General features: G+C 32.1%; 2 protein-coding genes across 5 annotated transcripts; both read right to left on the reverse strand.

The window, feature by feature from the left end:
* Positions 1 to 10,370: 10,370 nt before the first annotated feature.
* LOC111297597 (serine/threonine-protein kinase MPS1-like) lies at positions 10,371 to 16,188 on the reverse strand. Of its 2 annotated transcripts, none has more exons than XM_022892286.2 (6): positions 15,797 to 16,188; positions 15,067 to 15,444; positions 13,852 to 14,822; positions 12,993 to 13,193; positions 11,564 to 11,725; positions 10,371 to 11,172 (listed from the first exon to the last, which is right to left on the reverse strand). In XM_022892286.2, the coding sequence occupies exons 1-6, from the start codon at positions 15,945 to 15,947 to the stop codon at positions 10,621 to 10,623; spliced, it is 2,415 nt and encodes an 804-aa protein (XP_022748021.2). In that variant the 5' UTR covers positions 15,948 to 16,188; the 3' UTR covers positions 10,371 to 10,620. The 2 variants fall into 2 exon arrangements, with proteins under 2 accessions (XP_022748021.2, XP_089614453.1); XM_089758327.1 differs by having other exon boundaries at positions 11,524 to 11,725.
* Positions 16,189 to 17,056: 868 nt separating this feature from the next.
* On the reverse strand, positions 17,057 to 23,275 carry LOC111297702 (O-fucosyltransferase 10-like). 3 transcript variants are annotated; one of them, XM_022892421.2, is made up of 10 exons: positions 22,754 to 23,273; positions 21,770 to 21,872; positions 21,362 to 21,429; positions 21,049 to 21,137; positions 20,768 to 20,965; positions 20,345 to 20,549; positions 20,081 to 20,248; positions 19,107 to 19,274; positions 18,011 to 18,201; positions 17,057 to 17,746 (listed from the first exon to the last, which is right to left on the reverse strand). In XM_022892421.2, exons 1-10 carry the CDS (start codon positions 23,168 to 23,170, stop codon positions 17,533 to 17,535), a joined length of 1,821 nt encoding a protein of 606 aa, XP_022748156.2. In that variant the 5' UTR covers positions 23,171 to 23,273; the 3' UTR covers positions 17,057 to 17,532. The 3 variants fall into 3 exon arrangements, with proteins under 3 accessions (XP_022748156.2, XP_022748105.2, XP_089614454.1); XM_022892370.2 differs by lacking the exon at positions 19,107 to 19,274 and having other exon boundaries at positions 22,754 to 23,275; XM_089758328.1 differs by lacking the exon at positions 20,768 to 20,965.
* Between the last annotated feature and the right edge of the window lie 734 nt (positions 23,276 to 24,009).

Raw genomic sequence — 24,009 nt, forward strand, 5'->3', positions numbered from 1 at the left:
ATAAAAATATAAAATATATTTTTTTATTTTATTAAATTTATATATAATAATTATTAAAATTTTAAATTATATTATTTTTATATTTTAATTTTATATCGTATTCATATCTTATCACTGTATTATATTTTAAATTATTATATATATTTTTGAGGTTTGAATTTTGAAGGTTTTCTAAAGACAGGTGGATTACACTTTTAAACTTTTGAGTTGTGTTTTTCCCATCTATGTCAGTATCTTTGCTGGAATGCAGCAAATTGCCTCTTCATTTGTGTAGGCCAACGATTGCTGAAATAATTGAGACTACTTCACCCACCCAAATGGCACGTCATCACCGGCCATATACCTTTTTTTGGGAAAACAAAGATTCAAAACTGATTATTTGAGCAGAAATACATATATATTCAGTATTAAAAAAAACTTATTATTTGATTACTGTTTGTGACGCACATAATTAAAAAAAAGTTTAAAAATTTTGATTTATCTCCGCCAAATATTTGATTGCCCTCACTTGAAACTCTTTTGGAATTTTGATATTTTATATATTATATATAAATATTTAAGTGTTGATCTACACTCTTATTGTGTAGAGAAAATTAGCATTAAGATAATAAATAGTTAGGAACCACATAATTTAACAATATATATATTTTTTAAAAATATTTATTTACAAAATAATATTTCATACATAAAAATAATTTTAGTAATGTTTAAATATTTATTATTTTATATATATCAAATATACATTATAAATTTTATTATATATGAAATTTAATCTAATGTTGTTGATGCAAATGTATCTAATCTTATAACGATAATATTCAACTATTGTTATAATAATTAATCTTATTTTTTTTTAATTTCACCATTTATACAAATGTACCTAATTATACTTAATATCTAATGAAAAAATATTTGTTTTTAGTAAGATAAATTCAAAAATAGATATATTATTTGTTAAAATTATTTTGAATATATTATTTGTAAACCAGATTTGAATTTAAAATTTTTTTATCAAAAAAATAAACTTTAATATATTGAAATAATCAATGGCCGTTAAATATATATATATATATTTATAAAAAATTGCCCCCACCAAAATAGTGGCTTACGTGGCAATAGAGAATAGAAGGCAAAAGAGCGGAACTTTCGGGGAGGGTAAACTACCAAAATGCCATGAAAAATCGAATTGTTGTATTAAAAAAAAATCAAAACTTGAAAAATCCAAATAAATGTGAACAGAGAGAAAAGAGCGCGTGATCGTATCCCTGTTTAATTGCAATGCTTTAACGGCACTCCAAAGCTTTGGTTTCATTACATATGGCAAATTTTATCAACTTGTTTACGGAAAAGGGGGAAATGTAGAGCATGTTCGTCTCTGCTTTCACCTGTAGGACTGTACGGGGGAGGGCCTTCATCTGCTGAAGTTGTAGGAATAGGATGCCCTGAAAGGGTCCTAAATTTTATTTTGTTTTGATTCGAGTCCAACCACTTGCCCCCGTACTCTTTGCTTCTTTCAGTTTTTTTCATTTTGCTTTTATGAGATTTTCTCTCAATTTTATTTATTTAAGTTAATATTTTTTTTCCAATGAAACCTTGATTTTATAATAAAATTTTTTTTTTAAATTTTGAAATATTATATTCAAATTTTATTATATGCAAATTTAATTGTTTAATTAATTATAATTTATTAATTAATCATTTGGTGATATGATACTTAATTATTTAGTTATTATATAAATATAATATTTGATTATGAATACAATTAAAAAATTAATATTTTATTTTTTTCAAATATTAAATAAAAAGCCAACAAAATAAAAAATAAAAAAAGTATCAATAAAACAAAACCTTTACTTTTGCCCAAACAATTTTTCCTAACCAGTTGTCCATATGATCGAGCATTAGTAAGAAATTGATAATCACTATTTTTTAAAATTTAAATATAAGTCGTAATATTCTTTATAAATAAAAAGTTATAAGATTCCAAAAAATATTTACACATATAATATGATGATGTGAATGTTCACGATACACAAAAAATAACTTCAAAAAGATAAGAACGACGAAGTTGTTATTGGCCAAATCTTCTATATATTTATAAAGTATCTTAAAAACTTAGTGTATAATTTTTTTCCTCTTGACAACCTTGCTTGCAATTATAAGAAATTTGTATATTTATATCATGTAAATTATTGATAATTTATGTATTCGTATTATATTTAAGATGAAAATTACGAATTATAATTCATATTTTTTTATTTTATTTAACTTATTTATAATTTTTAATAAAATTTTAAACTGTATCACCATTGTGTAATTAATTCGTATAATTTTTATATCATATTATCGAATCGTATTTTAAATTATCATAAATAATTAAAGTAATAATAAGCTTAGTAAACATTGAAATTCAAGGTAAATGTTCAAAAATTTTATTGTCCCATCATTTTTATCTTTTTATGACATGTAATCATTAGATAAATTAAATTAAAAAAATTAATTAATTAATTCACAAATAAAATATTATATTATAATTAATCAATAAATTATTATCACATAATATATAAAATAAAAGTGCTAGAACAAATAGTATTTTTATATAACAATAAATCAAATGTTTAAATTTTTTTAATTTAACAAAATTATCATGGGATATATGATATATTTTAAAAAGTCGATTGTAATGAAATCATGCATGTGTATCCCACTTACCCCTTTCGAAAAATTTAAGAAAAGGTTATGTTATATTTGTCTTTTTTCCCCTTTAGTCAGAAATATACGTTTAAGATGCTTGAGTGTTCACTAAAAATATTTAAAATTTATTTATATGATAGTTTTATATTAAAAACGAAAATATGAATCCAATTTTTTTAATATAAAAAATATAAAATTTCTATTAGATCAAATATTCGAGTATATAAATATACAACTAAATCTTTAAATGCAAATTCATAAACATTTTTAGTTTTTTTTCATTTATTATTTATATTTTTTTAAGTTCACAAAAGTAAAAATAAAAAACACTTACCAAACAAAACCTAATTTGACAAAAATAACATAATTCGTCATAAGTATACATTAATTAATTAATATTAATACATAGAATGATACAATATGTTACTAAGTTCAAATATTTTTTTAGGCATTGGGAATAATATATCGTCATCCCTATTCCCTAATATTTAATCAAAATTAGGTCATTAAAAGTAGAATAATAAACAATCTTGAAGTTTCATTATCATATAAAGAATAAAATACAAATCACTAAAGGTTACGCAATTGCAAGAAAGAATAAGGAATCTCCTCTTTTAATTTTATTTTAACATAAATTTTTTAATCAAAGCCAAGTGGAATATTATTTTTGAAATACGCGTATTTTTACTTTCTTTTTTTGTTTTTATTAGTGTCATTTTCCACGACACGTGTTGAGCGGTTGCTATCACTCGCTGTGAAGTTAACGGTCGGCACTGAGTGTTAACGTGTACCGGAACACAGAGAATCACGGATTAACTGCGTTTTTTGTTGAATTTTTTATGCCAACGTAAGTTTGGGTTTGACTGGACGACAGTCAAAAAGTAAAGCAGACGCTTACTTGGATAACACGTGGACGGCATTCACAGAATCATGACGGTGTCTGTGTCTGGTTTCGACGAATATAAACCGTCCTCGTGAATTGTAGAAGAAAATTTTTTAGCTTCTGATTTCTGATTCCAGCGTCTGCTGGTCTGTTTTGTCGCCACGCGTAGGGTGATCATGGCGTACTGTGTACGAACTTCACTATGATCAAATGGCCAATTTCTTTCATCACCAACCGCTGGTCAGATACTACTTTTTTCCTCACCATCAGACAATCATTCAGGACTTCCCCCTTCCATGCTAGGCTGCACGAGGAAAGTGCCCCCTCCCTCTTCCCTTAAAATGTTAAATAATATCAATTTTCTTCTATGCAAAGTTAAATTTTTTTTATTTCTTTTATAATTTAAAATGATATTTTCTTAATTACGATGATGCAAAATATTATAATTTTAATCAATTTTTTTATTATAATTAACCTTTGAATTCAAAATTTTTAATTTAAAAAATCGATTTCATTATCATAAAATTAACAGTTCGTCAATAATTTCAATATAAGTTTAACTACTATAATATATATATCATAATAACAAACATATTTATAATTTTAATTATTATAAAATTTTCCTTTATCTTATAAGTTGCCACTTAAGTAATCTTTTTTTATTAAAATTGAATACAAAAGTTTTATAATTTCCTTCTTTTAATCAATTTTTTATTATAATTAACCTTTGAATTCAAAATTTTTAATTTAAAGAATCGATTTCAATACCATAAAATTAACAGTTCGTTAATAATTTTAATATAAGTTTAACTACTATAATATATATCATAATAACAAACATATTTATAATTTTAATTATTATAAAATTTTCCTTTATCTTATAAGTTGCCAGTTAGGTAATCTTTTTTTTTTTATTAAATTCGAATATAAAAGTTTTATAATTTCCTTCTTACTATTGAAATAAAGTTTTTTTTGTTATATTAGGAGAGTAAAATCTTAATACAAATAATTTAATTTAAAATCAAACAATTGATACCATTTCAAGCGCTTTTAATCACTAAATTAAAAGCTTAGGGATGAAATAAAGTTTGATTAATTAGTTACTATGTAATCTTAGTTTATATGTAATCTTAGTTTAATAAAAGCTATGCAAAAATTTTTAAAAAAAAATTGGCACATCATGATGAGATGACAAGTTCACCATGATTTGTGGTGGAAGCATGAATGCTACACACTACACTAGTTTGTTTTTTTAATTAGGGTTTTGTCAATATCTTAATTAAGACCCAAACAAGAAAGAATATAAATAAAAAAAAATTAGGGTGAATTTTGTTAATTGTTTATCCAATACATAAAATTTAGGCATATATATATATATATATATATATATATATATATATATATCAAAGATTCGTTTGTGAAGGTATTTTCTTTGGACAAAGTATTATCTTATAGGGTGAGACTAACAGTCAAAGTCTTACATATTATTTTAGACGATTGAAGATTTTGTCCCTTCCTATATATAGTTTGGATCCAATATTTTATAACAATAAAAGGTACAATAATGGGGATATGGGGTAACTATTATGATCTTTCAAAAAAGATTATAATAATAAAATGAAATCAGCACTCATTATTTTTAATATTTGATTACATATTTGAGGTATTGCCGACGCCATTATCTTTTGACCATCCAAAACCTCCAATTAACTGCCAATTATTCCTCTAATTATAACCCTTCGTTGTAAGAAGAAAGAAAAAGAAAATCTTTGCATGCGGGCGGTCCGATCGCACGCAAATTCATACGGATAGTTGTGTCTTGTTCTTTTTCTGTTTTTAATCATTGCCAAGTTGAAAAGCGACCAACTTGCCATGATTGCACTTTCACTCACACTTAAGTGAGAAATAATTTGGAAAATTCGAAAATTACTCTTTGAACACAGTGTTTGGTTCCGTCTAAATTGATTTTTTTTTTTTGGGTTGGATTTAAATTTAAATATTAAATATTTTTATTAGATTAAATAAAAAGAAAAAATTTTAAAATATATGAATTGAATTATATTTTTTTATTAATTTTTTTATATTTAAATATATTTAAAATTATATTAAAATAATATAAAAAATTAAAAATAATAAAATTTGATTAGAATCCAATCAATTTAAAAAAATTTATAGTTTTATATATTAATCAAAATAATCAAAATAAATTCAAATGGAACCTTTATTTCCCTTACCCCTCCTTGAGCAAATACGTTTGTTGTCCAAGCCAAGTTGTAACTGGGATATCGTTCATTTCTCTCCTTGTCGGCTCTTTCCCATTTTCTATTTTACTTTGCTTTCAACCCATCTAACTTGTATGCGTTAAATCTTGACAATTACATCAAAGATAATCTCAATAATCATATCGACAATGATGCTTGAATACGACTTTTACGAAGCACTTCAATGATTTTATCTTGTAGATTTGTATTCTTTATATTCACTTTGGTTTGTCGTATTCACAGATTAAATGTGCACAAACAACTTTAGAAGTGAGCAAATATCATGGAGAGAATCATCCAATTACAAGTCCAATAATCTCTTTTACTTTTTGGTGATAAAGGAATAAAACAAAAGGTGTTGATCGTTCTAATTACTAAATGTCAGTATGTCACTAGCTTGGGTCATAAAGAACTTGGTACTTGCGAATGTGAATAATCATATATCTATCTAGATATGGATGAATTCCCTCGACAAAATTACAATCTTGATCATCAACTTTTCATCGAAAGGGTAATAATCGTTAGATCAAACTTTAATCGACAATGTGAATGGCATATTGGTGTTACTGTTACTTCTACTGTAAACGTGAACGGAGCAGCTTGATTTCTACTGTACTGCAAAATTGCAGCATCTTTTTTAGTTTGATGTGAGCCCAATTATTTCAACCATATTCGATTCTCTCAAGCTTATCTTTGGGTCCACCATGGGAGCTCACCATGTGATTGCCTAAAGAATGTTGACTGGTCTCGTTCCTTTCTTCAACCGCAGAGAATAGATCCACTGGTTTTTTACATTTTTTTTTTCTGAGGCTCAAGTTCTATTACTTTCTCCTTCTCCACTCATTTTTTTTTTTCCATTGGGTGTTTATTCTTTTCAGTACATTTCAGAACAATCATTACATTTTTATTATGATAGTAATTAATTTCTTGACCCCATCCCAACTTTACCTTTTACCCAGAACATTGATTAGAGATATAGGAATGGTGAATCTTTATTAGGGATTGCCGGACATCAGTATTTTAACGGTGTTCAAGATTTAAGAATGCTCTATATATAAATATCAAGTGTATGTTATAAATTAAATTTGTCGTTTAATTAAATTTATTTATATAATTATTTTAAAAAAATAATATTTATAAAATTTAAAATTTAAGTTACAATATTTATAATTTTTTTATTTTAAATTATGATTTCCTTTATAAAATGAAAATATATGCTAAAAGTTTCGTCTCTATAAATTCAAATTGCAAACCAAAGGATATTAATGAAAATAATAAAAAAAATTAACATCCGATGATCCGAATAATAAAGAGTTCGATTCTTTTTAAATAAGGTATTGATTTTAAATGTTATAAATAAAAAAAATAGATTTAAAAGAGTTTTTTTTTTATGAAATTTGATTTAATTTAAATTTAAATTAATCGAGATTTAAAATAATGTTTAGATACTAAAAGATCTCATATAAAAAAAAAATCTCAAACCTTGAATTTAGACATTAGCAGGCTATAAAGGGCATCGAGGTAGCTTTATCTAACTCAAAATCTTATTTTATCTACAATTTGATTTGGAGTTTGGAGAGATGTACACCCATGTTAGAGAAATAAAATATTAGGAACCACTTTTTGGTGAAATTTTTTGAATTTCCACAGACAAAAACCCCACAGCGTATAATTATTAAATGTGGATCATGTTCTGTCTTCAATTTTACAGCTGTTCTTTTACAAAATGTTGCAGAAGACCAATATATCACCAGATAAAGTAAAAAAAATAATAATAAAGTAAATTTAGAAAACCCATGAAAGTTACAACTCATTTCATTATCATCCACCCTTTTGGAATAGAAGAAAAAAGTTGAAAATGAAATACATGAGGGAAGTTGTCATTTTGAGCAGAAAAAAACACCATTTGTCACCATCATGAATTTACTCACATGATTTTGGCTGGACGGCATTTGTTTTGTTTTTTTTCACTTTCCACAGTTTTACAACAGCAGCCAACTGTGAACTGACAATCACTAAACAATGTTTGACTGTGGTGAGCAGCAAACTAGTTGTAAAAAGCAAGGCACACAAATTTTGTTGTCGTTACATGATAAGTTCATTTCATGCCACATAATAAGCCTAATCCTAATATATTTCAATGTTGGGTTACTTACGCCTCATTTCATTCGTCAAATTATGAGATTATTTCTTGTAATCTGACCAAAATCGGAATTTAATCTATGTTTTTCATACTGTATTGAGAAAGCATTGAATAAATACGGGCTAAGGTAGCAATTTTGGACATAACATTTCCACATCAACAGTCCAATGGCAAAAATAATCCATGTCAGCAACTAAACAGTTTGATTATTAATTTTGTTAGAATTTGAATTGAAATTTCAAGTTCTGTAAAATAGAGGGATTTAGATTTGTTCAATTATTGTAAAAAACTAAAATTTGATTTTGATCAAGCACAAAAATTGGATTCATAATTTGATCAATTTGACCTAATGAAAGACGAGCTGGAGACAGACAAAAGCTGCAAAGCTTAAGAGCAGATGATGTTGTTGTTGTTGTTTTTTTTTTTTGGTACAATTTGCGGGGACCCTAAACTTGGGAAAGAAATTGGAACGTCCTAAAGGTCTCGTGAATGGAAATAGAACATATGACACAAGCTTTTTGCAGCCTTTTGAGGATGACTAAGCCTGAATATAATTCCATTACTGATACTGTAATGGAGATACAATTTCTGCTGCATGGACCCCTTAAAGTGGCCTGGTGGTTATGGCCTGCGGGCAATTCCAATAACATCAAGTTGAATAGGTAAGACATTTTTGTTTTGATCCAAGAAACCCATGTCCAGGCTGGGTTTGGGGCGAAGGGAGAAAAGGGGGGACGGGGGCTTAAGCAAACTTAAAGGCAAAGATGGGACAATTAACCTAAGACCATAGGACAGACATTAACCCACTTAAAAATAATCATGTCTTCGAGTGATCCTAGAGATAGAGCAAATGATAGAAGCATTCATTCTCATCTACAAGATGGCAACAAAGAAGAGACCAAATTTCTAACAAACGATTGACTAATTGGGTGTTTTTGGATTCAAAATTGGATGAGATTTGCACATTAGTCATTGTCCATTATTCAAATTGAACCTAAATAATACAAGAAAGACTTATGAAAGTTTGACCAAGATCTCATTCAATTTTTTTAAAAAAATTGAGCAATTAAATGTTGATGATTTTTTTGAGTTTGGTGATTGAATGCTTTGTTGAAAAGTTAATGTGAACTGAAACAGAAAGAACGGTCAAGGGACGTAACATATGACATGAGTTATAAACAAAAAAAAAAAAATTGGGAGAGTACCCTGAGTTGCGCATGTATTACAGCATGACAGGTTGCCTCCAGTCGAAGATGCATGGAATGTTCTTCATTCAAGTTTTCTACTGACTCAGTCCTTTGAAGAAATCAATACTGTGGCCACATGAAAGGCAATAATTATAATTACTGACAAAATCATAACCAGCTTGAAGACTTGGTGAACTACTAGAATCATGAAATGAAATTGATATGTGAAAGTGTATGGAAACTACTACCGCCTGCCTTGCAAGTGTTATATTCAAATAAGATAGAAACATGGGAATCTAATACTCACATGATGCAGCAAAACAAAGCATATTCTTTTTCAACTTTTAACTTGATAATCAGAAGAAATAATATTTAAAATGTATAATTAAAAGGTTAAGTTAAAAATGTGTTTGATGGTAGAGCCCCCACATGTTAAGCATGCATTGACATGCATACTGAACATGGGAGAGAGGGAGGACAAGTCATGTGCTCTGCTGATAGAGCACTGCATCCTTAATTCTAGTAACCATAATTCAGATTTAACAACCTCGAATTCAAAGTAAAAAGAGAGCGAGAGATAGAATTCTTAATCAGTTTTTGCATTAAGCCCACATGTTAAGCATGGATTGACATTGGCGAAAAGAAAGTCATGTAATCTTTCAGTAAATTGTTAGATTTTTAATTTTAGCGACCAAATTTCAAATCAGACACTCTCAAGTTTAAAAAAAAAAAAAGAAAAAGAAAAAGGAGGGATAGAATTCTTCATCTGCTTTTGCATTCACTATTGGCCCCTTTTGCAAATTACAAGGCAGAGCAAGAATTTGTCCTCTAGTTTTCCATTCAATGTTGGGCCCGTTTTGTAAGGCAGGGCCGGAATTTATGGACCATTTACTTACTTTTGGACCACACATTTGAACGATACATCAGATGGCAATAGTTTATATACAGATAAAATTACTGAAAAATTACTTCAGTAGCTGGAGTTTTTTTTTTTTTTGAGTTGTTCCTCACTTAGCCCAAGACAGCATGCTGAAGAAGCTGCTGGTAGTAATTATTTGAACAAATATTAGTCCTTAAGGTCATTTTTGCTTGTTTTCTTCTATTTTGCAGTTTATTGGATTGAACTTTACATAATTAAACTGAAAATGACATCGTACAAAATATGTTTTGTACCTCAGCGAACAGGTGAATTGAGACTATTGGACTGCCAACATCAATCCAAAAACAGGAAGATTGATGGGCACATGTATTCATGAACTCACTGAAGGGTAATGTTTCATATATCCAAGAATATAATACCACAATGTTAATTTTTACATGTTCTTACAAAGGGATTGAAAATGAGCTCGATTTAGCATATTTCCTCTCATCGTAGGCCAAAAGAAACCTCCCCACAGTCGCAACAGTTGAGAATGCTGTGGCAAGTATACTTCCCCCATCATTTACCAACTCTCACTCTGACTTGCTTAGATGTTCCTGGAGCTGACAGCAAAGCTTTGACACTTGAGAAAGCATCTTGCATTGTTGTTCTCGGGATGTCTGTGACATTGGGTCTCTAAGTAGTTGAGTCAGCTGAGAGATTAACATCAAAGCGTCTTGATTGTTGGAACATGCTCTAGTTATAAGTTCAAGCATCGGACAGCTTTGGTCTTGAGACAAAGATGGTTGGGGAGGAACTGGGGGAACAAGAAAAGGGTGTTTAAGTAGCTGAGGAATCCTCCACCTCTCATTGCGGTCCCATGCAAGACATTTCTTCATGATATCAAGAAGCCACGGGTTAGAAACTGGTTCATATGTTATCTCATGGTTTGGATCTGTTATAACTTTGAACTTGGACCAGAAAGTCTTGTACTCAGCAAAAGGGGTCCTTCCATAAACCATTTGGTAAAGTATGCACCCAAGGGACCAAATATCTGAAGGTCGGCCACATTTTATAGTATTTCCGTTCGGATCACTCTCATTGCACATGAATGCCTCAGGCGACATGTAACTCAGAGTACCCACCTGCAATGGTAGTATACAAAAGCTTTAGGAGTTCTCCGACTGATTGGGTGATTAATTGCTATAAATCATGTTAGGTACAAGAGATGTTGCTATAAAGCATTAACATGACAGACCCAAAACATCAAGCACTTTAATTGACCTAGTGATCAACCACTTCAGATAAATTGAGATATCACACAACATGTTGCTATAGAGCATATATAAATAGCAGTATCTATGTGATAATAAATGTAATTAAAAATGAATTCATCATCATCTTGCATAAAATAATCAAAGTTCTAACCAATAAGAATGGTAAATTTGCATGACAAATGCAAAATTAAAATTTTGATTGATAAAAGGGAATAGTACTTTGAATCAAAGGTTTCAGAGAACAATGAGTAATGAACACCTGTGCATCCCTTTGGATGTTGGTTGTATCGCTCATTATGGCTTTGGCAATACCAAAATCAATAAGTTTTAGAGAGCCTTTTACAAGAAGGAAATTAGCTGGCTTTAAGTCGGAGTGCACGATGCGTTCCTCATGTATAGTGTTGACAGCTTGAAGTATTTGCTGCAAATTGCTTCAACAAACTAAAGTAAATATTCTGCTTTATTGCATAATATTAATATATGAAATGACCCTAAGACTGCATAAATGGAACACAATTTTAAACAAGGTAATATCAACTATCCCTGCTTTCTGATAAAAAGTGTCAAAACAACTTACAAAAAGAAGATACAAAAAGCATATAATTTTCCCTAGTGGCAGAAACAGAAGTCACACAAGAATCTTGAGGTACATGCTGCTAACAACATAAATATATAAAGCAAAAATACTCTGATTTCATTTTTCTGAATATAGTGAAATAATAATTGGGAAAAAAAGTCAACAAATTTCTTAGAATGACCCTTGGTTCAATGGTAGGTTTTGACTGTGACTTGCAAACAGCAACAACTGAAAGCAAGAATAAGGTGCGTAAATGTAGGGGTCTCATGCACCCTCCCTGGACCATGCTATGCAGCGGCCTCAAACACTATGTTGCCCTACATCTAATTTTTATTTTCCTTTTCATTTCTTTCTTTTCAGCATTTAATAGCTTTTTCTCATGATGAAATTGGTTATATTAATTATAAGCAGTATGATTCCGAACACTAATGAATGCATGAAAATAACTCCACTGGTAGCCCTTAAAACCTGTTAGGGCCAACTAGAGCTGTTGAAATAGATCTGTGAAATGTGCTAATTATTTGAAACAACTAAATATATCTTCGCACATTTAAAGGCTTTTTTTATTTTTTCTATCAACTTCTCATTCCAACTCATTTTAGAAATTCCAATTTAAAGATTCTAAACTTTAGCCCGCAAAAGCTCATATCAAAGCTAAAAGTTGTTTTTCAAAATCCTCATTTCATCCAACTTCAGCTTTCTGGAGTTCTTGAGAAACATCATCTTAATGCACGTGTGTCTTTGTGTATATGTTTGTAGAAAAAAGATCAAAGATAATTGGGTAGAACTAAAAAGATAGAATACTTTATGCCCAAAGATAAGTGGAAGAAATAGCTAAACAAATTGAAGCGAAAGCTAAATAGAAAACAAGACGAGGATAGTTTCCTCCAAAATATATATATATAATTGTTAGCCTCAAGAAGGAAATGTTTATTTAGGTGGACTGCCACTACAGAAGCCCAGCATGAACAATTACAACAATCAAGTTTCAAATTAACTTTAAAAAATGATATCAAATGCTCTTAGAAGATTAAAGCATATAATTTGAAAAAGTAATCAATATCCTTAGCAAACAGCAACAGGGACTCAAGGTAAGGGATAGCTTTAGAACCTGCCAGTAAAACCGAAGCCAGTTCCCATCTATGGTCTGATTGGTGCTATCCATTTCCTTCCATTTCTGGGATAGCATGTGAGCCAAATCAATTTCTCCATATTCAAGTACCATGTATAGATAACCATCATCCTTGACTCTGCCATCTTTATTTGACATGCAGCCATTCATGACTTCTCGGAGCAGATTCTTATCTGTCACCTAATATCAAGAAAGACTATTAAATATTCCTTCAGGCCAAAGCATATCAACAAGGAGGCTGACAAGATATAACATCAAAGTTCAAGTCATTTATCATAATAAAATGATAAACATTCTTGCCAAATAAGATCTATTTGTACATGCAAGGGTACTAGAAGGAGTTTTTATTACGCTGAAAGTGATATTATATGTACATATCTTTGCATCATCATGAAATTTCAGCATTTGAAATGAGCTATAAAATTATCTCAGTGGTGATAGACCTCCTCCCAGGCCCCACCTTTGTGACTATAACAAGCTAAAAACTCCAATGACCTTAAAATTTTCCAAGTAGTCATAACTGCAGTGTGCAGAAAAGACATAGTTAAGTTCCACAGCATATGAACAACAAATGGCCATGAAATTAGTCTGCAGATCAACTGCTCGCATGGTCCAACAATATCAGTACACCTTCATTGTGCACAGAGTTAAAGGCCTCTAATAAAAGCATTTTGGTTTAGCATGACAACGTTGACCAATATGAGTGTCTATTTAATAGCAAATCTATTAAATGATTGCTCGTCGATTTGTGTTGTTGGTGAACAAATTCAAATAATAAAAAAGAAAACCTTTTTAGTGTGTCCGAAATTAACACGTGACTATGGGTGGCAGGAGCTACCTCATAGTCTATCAACTGGATAATGTTGTTCTTTCCCTTCAACCTGTTTAAATATTCTATTTCCTGGCAAAACCCATATGCAGTAGCATAGTCACGACCTTTGAGCTTGATTTTCTTAAGCGCATATATTGTACAATCTGATGAAATGACTTTGTGCACCTCACTGCTTCCTCCACTACCTATCTTTCCAAGCCTTTGATACAGCTTTCCATTCACTTTGAAAAACAAGTCAGGATCGTAATTCCGTTTACGAGATGCCGTTGCTCCTTTAATACTGGTAACCTTCCCCTTCTCTGCTTTAGGAGGCTCTAACTTTGCATTCGAAGTCAAGTCTTTCGACAATGGAGCCACAGATTGTATATTAGTCACATCACCTGCAAAATCCTGCCCTTTGATTGATTTGTCATCCTGAGGGCAAGGATCCTTTAAAAGTTCATTTTGGATTGCCATGCTTCCTTCTTGCTTTTTGGACAAGTCAGATTCATTAACCTCCACTTGGGCATTATTGCCAGAGGTAGAAGCCTGAGCTGCAAGAGCTGTCTGATCAACTAGCATTCTGCTCATTTCCTTCGTTGATGGAAATGGTTGCTGCAACATATCTCCTCGATTTACAAGTTGGTGATTCACATCAAAATCTCCCCGGGATTCTTTTGTCACGTTTGAACCTCCTTCTTGATGAGAACGAGAGCAATAAGTTGTCAGGTTAAGCATTGGAGCTGAACGAGAATGGATAGATGTTGTGGTAGCACATGATGACCCGACAACTGAAGATTGAGCGAGGGGTTGCCCTAAAAAGTTACTTAACTGATGTGTCTGATGTTGAATCACTGTAGTTCTTTTTGCCAAAGAAGATATCCCACCATCAGACTTCAAACTGACTTCAGATTCTATGTTCTGAAAATGCCGGTGCTTTGACTCATTATTTACAACAGTTGATGGCTCTACCTGATTGACTGCATCACATTCCTTTTCTGTCAAGGCAAGTGAACCCATATGAAATTATAAGTTCTCCAATCCAGTGGCCATCCCATCATTGGCCCCTGCAGATTAAAAGGGAAGAGGAAATACATTGCAGAGCATAGTGACAAATTCAAGAACTACAAATAACCAGCTGTATTTCAACTATTTTTATCACAAAGTCGCAAAGTAAGGTGGTAAAGTAGAACCTAGAAGAACATAAACTACCAATTTAAAGAACATTGTAAAACATATTACCCTGGGAAGTGACATTGTGTCCAGTTAAAAACTGAATCTTTCTCTGACCATCAACATGTTGAGATTCTATATCCTGCAAAGGGATTGGATTATTCTCCTTTTTATCAACAACCTCCTTGGGTTGATCTCGATCCACATCAAATGGGTTCAAATCTTCATCAAAGGTTTTGGTGATAGTTCCCGTGATTGAAGGTGGAGTGATGGATGCATCTTTTTGAGACTCTCCAGCAATAATTTTGTCCTTGACTGACTGACCATGACTCAACGAAAAACAATCCTGGGACCTGTTAGTATCAAGATTGGCACCCACATTCCTAGAAGCAGCACGCTGGGGAATCACCTTTCTTCTAGGCATTATACCATTCGTCTGCATTGTACCTGGAAGCCCCTCAAAAGTTGCAACATAAATTTACATTTGAACCACTAACATCATCTCATTAGCTAACAAAATTCATCCAAGAAATCATGATTCTATTAATTGACATCAACCAATAAATTCAATATAAGGAAATTGAGTAGACCCTAAAACCCATTAGCACCCTAACCTTTTAATTGCATAAACTGAACTAAAATAGCTTAATTGAGATAAATATAAACCCTAAATAGGTAAAAAGAAATTACCCAAAAAAGGTAAATGGAAAAACCCAAACTGTAAAATTTAGTAACCAAGTAAAGATTTGGGTTTTTGCTGAAGAACACTAAATTTAAAGAGAAGGGAGGCGAGGTGTACCGAGAGAGCGATGACGCTTGAAGGCTGCTTGGACATCACGGATGAAGCCAGGAGGAGAGGAGGAGGAGGAGGAGGAGGAGATGTTCTGATTGGGAATCGGGCGGACCAGATTTGCGGGTGGTGGGAGCGGAAGGTTAGCCTCCCTGTCCATGGCCGGATCTCAAAGGCATTTCCTTTTCCTTTTGGTAGAAAAGGAAGAAAAATAAGATTTTTTAGGGCAGAAAGAGCGGGAACAGAGACTCAATCGGGTGAGCTTAGGGTCATCGTTGTGTCGTCGTCCATGAGAAAAGAGAAAAGTGTTGAGAGAAGGTAGAAGAAGAGGCAAGTGAGCAAGTGAAAGTTTTCGAAGTTTGAACGACTTCAGGTTCAGGCCATTGGCGCTCTACGTTCTTATTTTTTTCTCTTATCTTTTTTTTTTTTTTTAATTCACGGTGGGGCCATTGGACTTTTTTTTAGTCAGAAGCCTATGAGTAAATTCAAGTGGGCTTGTATCTAATAATTTTTGTCCTAAGGAAAAGTCCATTTAACTAATTAAAACTTTCTGCAGAGTAAAGAGTATTGTTTCGGTTAAAAAAGCAGTGGTAAAGATGCGCAATCGTCAGTGGCATAATATTTTCGAGGCAAAAGGAATGAAGCAGCTTTTTCCCCATGAGATGGGGGCATAGTGGTGTAATTGGTGAATGTACCCTGTTGTTGGTGTTGAGCACTTCACCCCAAAAATCCCCCACCAGCCTACTCCCATCCCCACAACCCACCTTCAATCGTATTGTTTAGTTATTTTGCCCATTTAGTATCCCTGCATTATTTTCTCCGACAATGGGAAGCACCAAAAATAATTTAAAAAAAAGGTATTGTACTTTGTTCACACTGAACTGAACTGTAGAAAGATATTAATACATACGTATCTGTACAAGGTACAATTTCTTTTTCTTTGTTTTAATTAATGACTTCCTATATGCATAGTCTCAAATTTGAGTCTACTTTTTTGTATTTAAAAATTTTTTAAAAATTTATTCCCTGGATTTGATACACTTTAAAATTTATTTTGATGTTTTCCAAAAAAAAAAAATACAAGGAAAACAAAAAGTGAACTTCTCCCTATTATCAACTGATCTAATCCCTATGAACACATCTTTTAATATGATAATCCCACGTGTAAGCCGCAAATTAAGCATTTGTATCTGCACCTTGAAAATAGCATCCATTGCTTCGTTTGTTATTATTATTATTATTATTATTTGAAAGAAGTCGACAACAGAGTTTCCACACAATTGGTTAATTTTATTTCCACCCAAGACAACGCCAGCTAGTCTTCTTGTCGTACCAAAAAATTTCATGAGATACAGAATCAGTACTTTGCAGAACTTCATAGTAAAAGAGCATGAAAGCTGTCCTGCTGCTACTATAAGGGTGAAACTCACTATGAAAATACAAAAGAATCGTGTAAGAACCTACATCTTGTTACTTACATCCGCACTGCAAGCAAAACAAAATTCGCATCTTTATGTAAAACCAAAGCACCATTGTCGGACTAGGAATTTTTGGCATGATCAAAATTGGAGAACCTGCATGTTGCCTGCTTAAGCTGCAATCCTCATCTGCCTTTGCAGATCAGATAGCACAACAAGGGTGGAGAACAACCATGGACATATGGTAAATGCAACAACAATGCACTTAGAAGTATATGGTTGATGATTGCACTTTAATGGACACCATTAAAGTATGAACTTTGCTTATTATCTCATAGACTCGTGGTAGGATTCGAGAACATCAGCACTGTCAGTTAATTTGAGCGTTGAATTATTTGAATGCTGGAGACACGCACATTCTGGCAAAGGATATGTATATATGGATGTTTTTCTGTTGAATTTTTTAACTCTGGGCACCATCATCCCCTTACGATCACTCTCCGCGAGCATTACTTCCATCTTATCCTTGAAAGCTTTCCAACTGCAAAGTGAGAACAGAGATGTTTTATACTTGTACATCCGTGAAAGAAAAGAGAACATACATGTTGGGCTGGACAGATACTAAGAAATAACCATAAAGACCTAAAACTACTCCATTCTCCTAGGATATATTCAACCTACCACTACTTAATGCGAACTTTACAAAGCACAAGTCAAAGATCCTTGAACTTGATCATTCTTGCCCATAATCCAACATGGTTACAGTAACAAGGTGTTGTTACTCCAGAAGTTGAGAGGATAATACCTTATACCCATGTCCTGCAGCAGAACCACAAGCTTGCGTTTATCAGGCTTAATAGTCTTCGCACGTCCACCAAAAAGGAATCTTCGGTGGCCCATCAAAAAATGTGGAAAGTTTCCATCCTGGGTTGTCACAAACACCTCACTAAACAAGCTTACTGTGTAGTCCAAAGCTGACAGCCTTGAAGAATACCCCTATCAAAGAGAAAGAGAGGATTACAGATGTTGTAATGGTTTGCTTCCTTAAAGGATAAAATATTTTATTAATATAAATCAAACTTGTTCTGACATCAGTCATTTTGGAGGTCATTCAATTGACATGTCTGCACAGTCAACTAGCCAGGGCGCAAACCACAAAAGCTAAATAGATTCAAAGTAGGCAATCGAATAGGATAGAACACTTTGCTCAATTCTGTTAAATCACTGGTAAAGAAAATTTGATATGCAAAGAAAGATCAGCATTATTGTCTAAGTCCTCCATATAATTACTGTTGCTGAAGGAATTAGTGATAGCATGCACGATAGTCAACTGCTTCATTTAGTTAGAGGCAGAGTAAAGCGTAAACAAGCAGATATTTTCCATTTTAGGTCCCCAGCTATTAATTAGTCATTCCTAAGTCTCTAACCTAGAAGTTATATTAATTGAAGGAAAAAATTCTATTCTAAAGGCTTAATATAGGTCATATACATAATGATATGATGCTAAGTGTAGTTATTTTAGCAACTAGAAAAGGCGTGAACAACTTGCTCAATTGGTCTAACTAAATACAAGTGCTGTTAATAAGAGCAAAAACAGGTTAAAAGCAAATAAAGGTTAAGGATTTAACCAAGGAGAGAGCAGGCTAAGGCGTGAAGAACTGGAACCAGTAATTAAATGTTCTAAATTTACTGTTTCAGTTGAGAGTTGAGACATTAGCTCTTGGTAACAAAGAAAATCTGCTGTTCAAGTTGCACCCAAGTAGTCAGAATATAGATGACAGTATTGCTTATGATAACTGGGCGGCAAACTTATTAATTTACAGGGGAAAAAATCCACACTATGCCTCCTTCAAACAAACTCCACATCTGAACTATGGCAAGAATGGTAGCACAACATTTACCTCAAAGGAAGCAAGCTCATTGGGTTTAGCAAGAGACTCCTTGGTGTAAAGAAGGGGAAACATCTTTAGCAAAGGAGCTAGATATTTTTCTGCCTGGTAAATATTTCCTGAGGCCAAGTAAATTGAAGTGTTGTTGTCAAATCCCATACCACATAGCATCAGTCCAACCTATGCTGACGGGAAAAACATCGTGCAGAAAGAGTTATTATTTGCAAAAAATGGACAAGCATATGCCATACAGTAAATATAGAGAAATACAAAGATCAGTTGAAATATGAATAAACATTCCATATTGTACCGAGAAAAGATAACTTAGAGAAGTCGTTATTTTAGCTACTACCGAAATATGGTGTGCGCTACCAGATATAGAGATTTCTTTTATGGTTTCATAAGCATAATGCATATTAATGTGTCCAGCATTTCAAGAAACTAAGAAAGTCAAAAATAAATACAGCAAGGAACTCAAGCACGTTCTTACTTGGAACATTCATTTTATTTTAAAAGATAATGGTCCAGAAAGATCTGGTCTAATGCTGCTTGGTGCTGAAGTCAGCTAGTCAATATAGGAGAGAGATCCAAATACCAAAACATAAGCTATACCTACAAAAGTAGGAAGAAGGTACAACATAGCAAAGCCTAAGCCTAATCCTGATTGCTATATAGGACTTTATTCTGCCTTTTAGCTCTATTTAGAGTTATTTTACATCCATGGGCCACTTGGTTTTCCATACAGTTTCAAAGTTCAAAGTAGGACTGGCTTTGTTCCACCCTTGTAGCACCTCGAACCAAGTAATTGATAAAAACACTGACAGAATAAGGTGAAGAGCTCATAAATTTGTATTGCGGCTGCAAATATAGCATTATAGGCTTTGCTTTAAATAGTTTATTTCCAGATCTCCAAAAAGCATTGAAAAAATATTTAAATAGATTATAGTTGGATTAAGAAACAAAAAGATTCGACTTTTATTAGGTACCTCCACAGGGGTTAGAGGACATTTTCCTTCGACTCGATTGAGAGCAGGTGCTATGACATGATCTTTTCGTTTAAACTTCCCCTTCCACACTTTTTCTCTAAAAGAATCCATTTCTAAATTTTCAGCTTCTCCTCCATCATACGCACAGCATGAGAAGGCAACCATATCCTGAAAATGGAAGAGGGACAATTAATCTCCACAATAGGTTTCTTTGGGAAATGAATTGCTTAATTTAGGAAAATTAAAAAAGGATTAGCACCATACCTGCTCAAACCTGAGGTGGACAGAAACATATTTTCCCCCAATTGTTGAGCTCCTCTCAATCATCCTATTGACTCGTTTCTCAGCCAGAGTTGATATAGGTAGAGAGAACTTCAACGCTTTATAATTGGCTATGCATCTTAGCAACTGAATATGAGGTGGGACATTCATTGTCAATCTATTGTCAAAGGGTGCAATGCGGATAACCCTGCATCAAACATATAACCATCACAAAAAAATCAGTCAACATAATTTTGGTTAAATATTATTATCAAGTACTAAAAAAAGTATTTCTTTTTTATTTAACAATCTGCTTACTTCAATTCACATCTAACTAATATAATTAATATTTCATTGTAATAAGAGAAAAATAATTTGTTTTACCAGTCACAAAATTAGATGTAGCATATACAATATGGCGCATACCCTTGATCCCTCAAAATGGGATGAACAACTCCCAAGTAATAATTTACAGGAGCCCAAGCTTGGACACGAAGATTTGGAATATTGGAGATGTTGCGATCATATCTTTCCATCAATGTTTTAGGTAACTCCCTAACCACATTTACATAACCTTTAAGGTTGTCTATGAAGTAATCCACATCATATATATCCCCAAACTGACTGCAAAACAGTTGAGTTTTAAGCATCGGGTTTCTCAACACCCTTCAGTTAAATTTGGAGACAATTAGTAAATGACAATATACCTTGGATCTCTCCAAACACTGTTGAGTTCAAACTGTGGAATAACTAGTATTGCATTTAAGAGTCCAGCTACAGCCACTGCATTGCATATCTAAAGAAAAAAGCAACAATATTTACATGCACAAGACAGAACAAATATTTTGACAAACAGATAAGCAATAGGAAACAATAAGCCTTTTGTGCACATGGCATAAACCCTATGTGGTACTCAGCTGCCAGATAGTGAGAATCAAGCATGTCAGTTAAGTTTATAAAAAAACTAAAAGCACAGCTAAGGACAAATGTATGAATCTAGTAAAATAAACAATAGCATACCGCAGAACGTTGTTGGTTAAGACCACCATTAGCATCAACAATCAAGTAACCGCTAGAACCAGGAGACTCTGAAATTCAGAAGAAATATTAAATTATCATAAAACTCTGAGACCATTTCCTCTCCTTTCGAGCATTAGCAGGTCAAAAAAATATGGAGTGACAACAACTATAAAGCATCAGCAAGGGTGCGGTTGGATGAAGTCTAAGGACAGATTTCTCAATGAACAGAAAACAGTGACATATATAAACATTGAGGTAATAAATGTTATGCTCCTATCCCACCCTTTATTAGTTACCCCTAACATGTAGGAATCATCATGCAACAGCTGCTCATGAACTCCAATATTACCAATTCTTACTGAAGGGTCATAGAACTCTAAGAGAAAAGCCACCTCAGTAAGAAATTACCTGTTATACTAGTTCTGTACATGAAGAAATGATTTCTAGCCGTTGAATTTGGACAAGGTTTCTGTATTTTCATCCTTCTTTTATATTTCCACACAGAGGACAACTGCAGAAAGAAGAAGCATATTATCTCAGCTTATTGCAGAAATATCTCATCTTTGGATCCTATTAAAGGGACTGAAGCCTGAAGGAGAACACCAAGACAACATGATACATTTATTTTCTACTTCAGTGACAATGTCCCTTTTCTAGCAGGGCTTTCTAAGTATACTCAATACGAGAAAAAAAGACTGTCAAATTAGCTCTATCTAAGTCACTTTCTTGTTATGCTGAAAATCGTGAGCCATTCTTTTTAAAAAGCACAGTTTGATATCTCTGTTGAAACCAACACTAGCCAGGAATAAAAGTACAAATGCAGAAACGATAAAAAGAAGGTTTTGATTTTAAGCATTAGCTAAAAAATGATTATCAACATCATTTTCCAAGTAGAGAGGTCAAAACTCTACAAATCAAATTATCTTAAAGTCTTTTCTTTTTTCCCATCAAGCTTCTTTGCTTTTCTCATTTCATGATCAATTTCCATTTAACTCCAGTTTCTGCTTTGTCATAAACCAAATTACTTTATGATAAACTTTGTCTTATTTCTAGTCAGCAACCAATTAGAAATGAACACTCACATAAAGACTAACAAAACAAGTGATCATATAACTCAAATGTGAACCTTTAAATGAAAATAATTATGATTAAAAAAACCCACTTTAACTTAAAGCCAAAATTGTTAAAAAAAAAAAAAAAAACTTAAAAATAACCTCCATTCAAATAAAAATTAAGATCCTTTAAAAAATCTAACCTTTATAATCTCAAATCTACCAACCAGCTTCACCATCATCATAAACATCACATGCAACAGTTACAAAGCATTCACTGGCAAGGAAAAAGGTTAAAAAAAGTAAAAAAAATAAGAGAGCAACCAAAGAAGAAGAAGACCTGAAGAGCAGAAGAATTATCAAAGCGAATATCATCCCACAGCGTTTGAAAATTCTCATGGCTACGATACACTGATCCAGAAACAGAAGCGTAGCCCAAAAGCCCTGAAAATTGACCGACACACATGACCAAGCCGGAAACGTACAAAAGCGGCAGCACCAACAAGTACCGGAGATTCGGCTGGAAGTTCAGGCCGGAACCAGGGTTTTCACGGCGGATGAAGGAGTGGGTCTTGGAACTTAGCCGGCGGCGGCACTGAGATAGAGTCGGAGAAAGACGCGGCTGCAGCGGTGAAGGAGGTGGACTTGGAGAGTTGCTGTTGGTACCGCTACTGCTCTCGCTACTGTAGCCATTGCTGCCACTGTTGTTGTTGATATTGGTCTTGGGATTCCTGGAAGTTGCAATGTGAGATGCCATGCAAAGAGAAACTCAGAGAAAAGAAACAAAGATGATTCTTTTTTTTTTTTTTTTTGAGATTTTAAAGTTCTAAGTCTGAAACTGGCACGACTAAGGAGTGATTTCAGGAGGTTTTCTTTTCTTTTTCTTATTTTTTTATTATTTTTTTCCAGTGAGATAACAGTGACAGATGCTTGGCTTTAGTTGGCTTGGCGTGGCTTCAAGTTAGCTGATTTAATGCTTTAATAATTTCTCTACTCTAATTTCCGCCCAAACTTAATTATTGCCGTTGCAACTTATATCCCACAAAATTTCAATTTTTAAGATATTTTAAAATTTTTTATAAAATTAAAAGTATACAAAAATTATAATTATAATCAAATGTGATATTCGTATAAAAATTACTTAATTAAATCATACAAATAAATCTTGTTAAATTAAATCAAATCAATTTATCCATAAATTCATAATTTTATAAGATAATTACTTTATATTGATATATGTTCTTTTAATTTAAATTATATCATATAATCATATTATTAAAAAAGTTAATTATTTATTAAATTATTACATTTGATAATTAAAATAATAAATATTTATTTTAATAAATTTATACATATGATATGTAATAAATAATTAATTTTTTTAATAATATGATTATATGATATGACTTAAAAAATATATATTAACATAAAATACTTGTTTCTTACAATTTTTTTCACAATAAATCATGAAAATGAGATTTTTATTAATTAACAATCTAACTTATGTAAAATTTAATTTAGTTTCCTTAAATGACCTACTAAAAGAAATGTAGTAGCAATAATATTATCACAGCTTGAGCCCTCTTCTATATCCAA

The sequence above is a fragment of the Durio zibethinus genome, chromosome 3, assembly GCF_047325235.1.
Source record: "Durio zibethinus cultivar Kanyao isolate XHJ-2024 chromosome 3, ASM4732523v1, whole genome shotgun sequence".
NCBI classification, from domain to species: domain Eukaryota; kingdom Viridiplantae; phylum Streptophyta; class Magnoliopsida; order Malvales; family Malvaceae; genus Durio; species Durio zibethinus.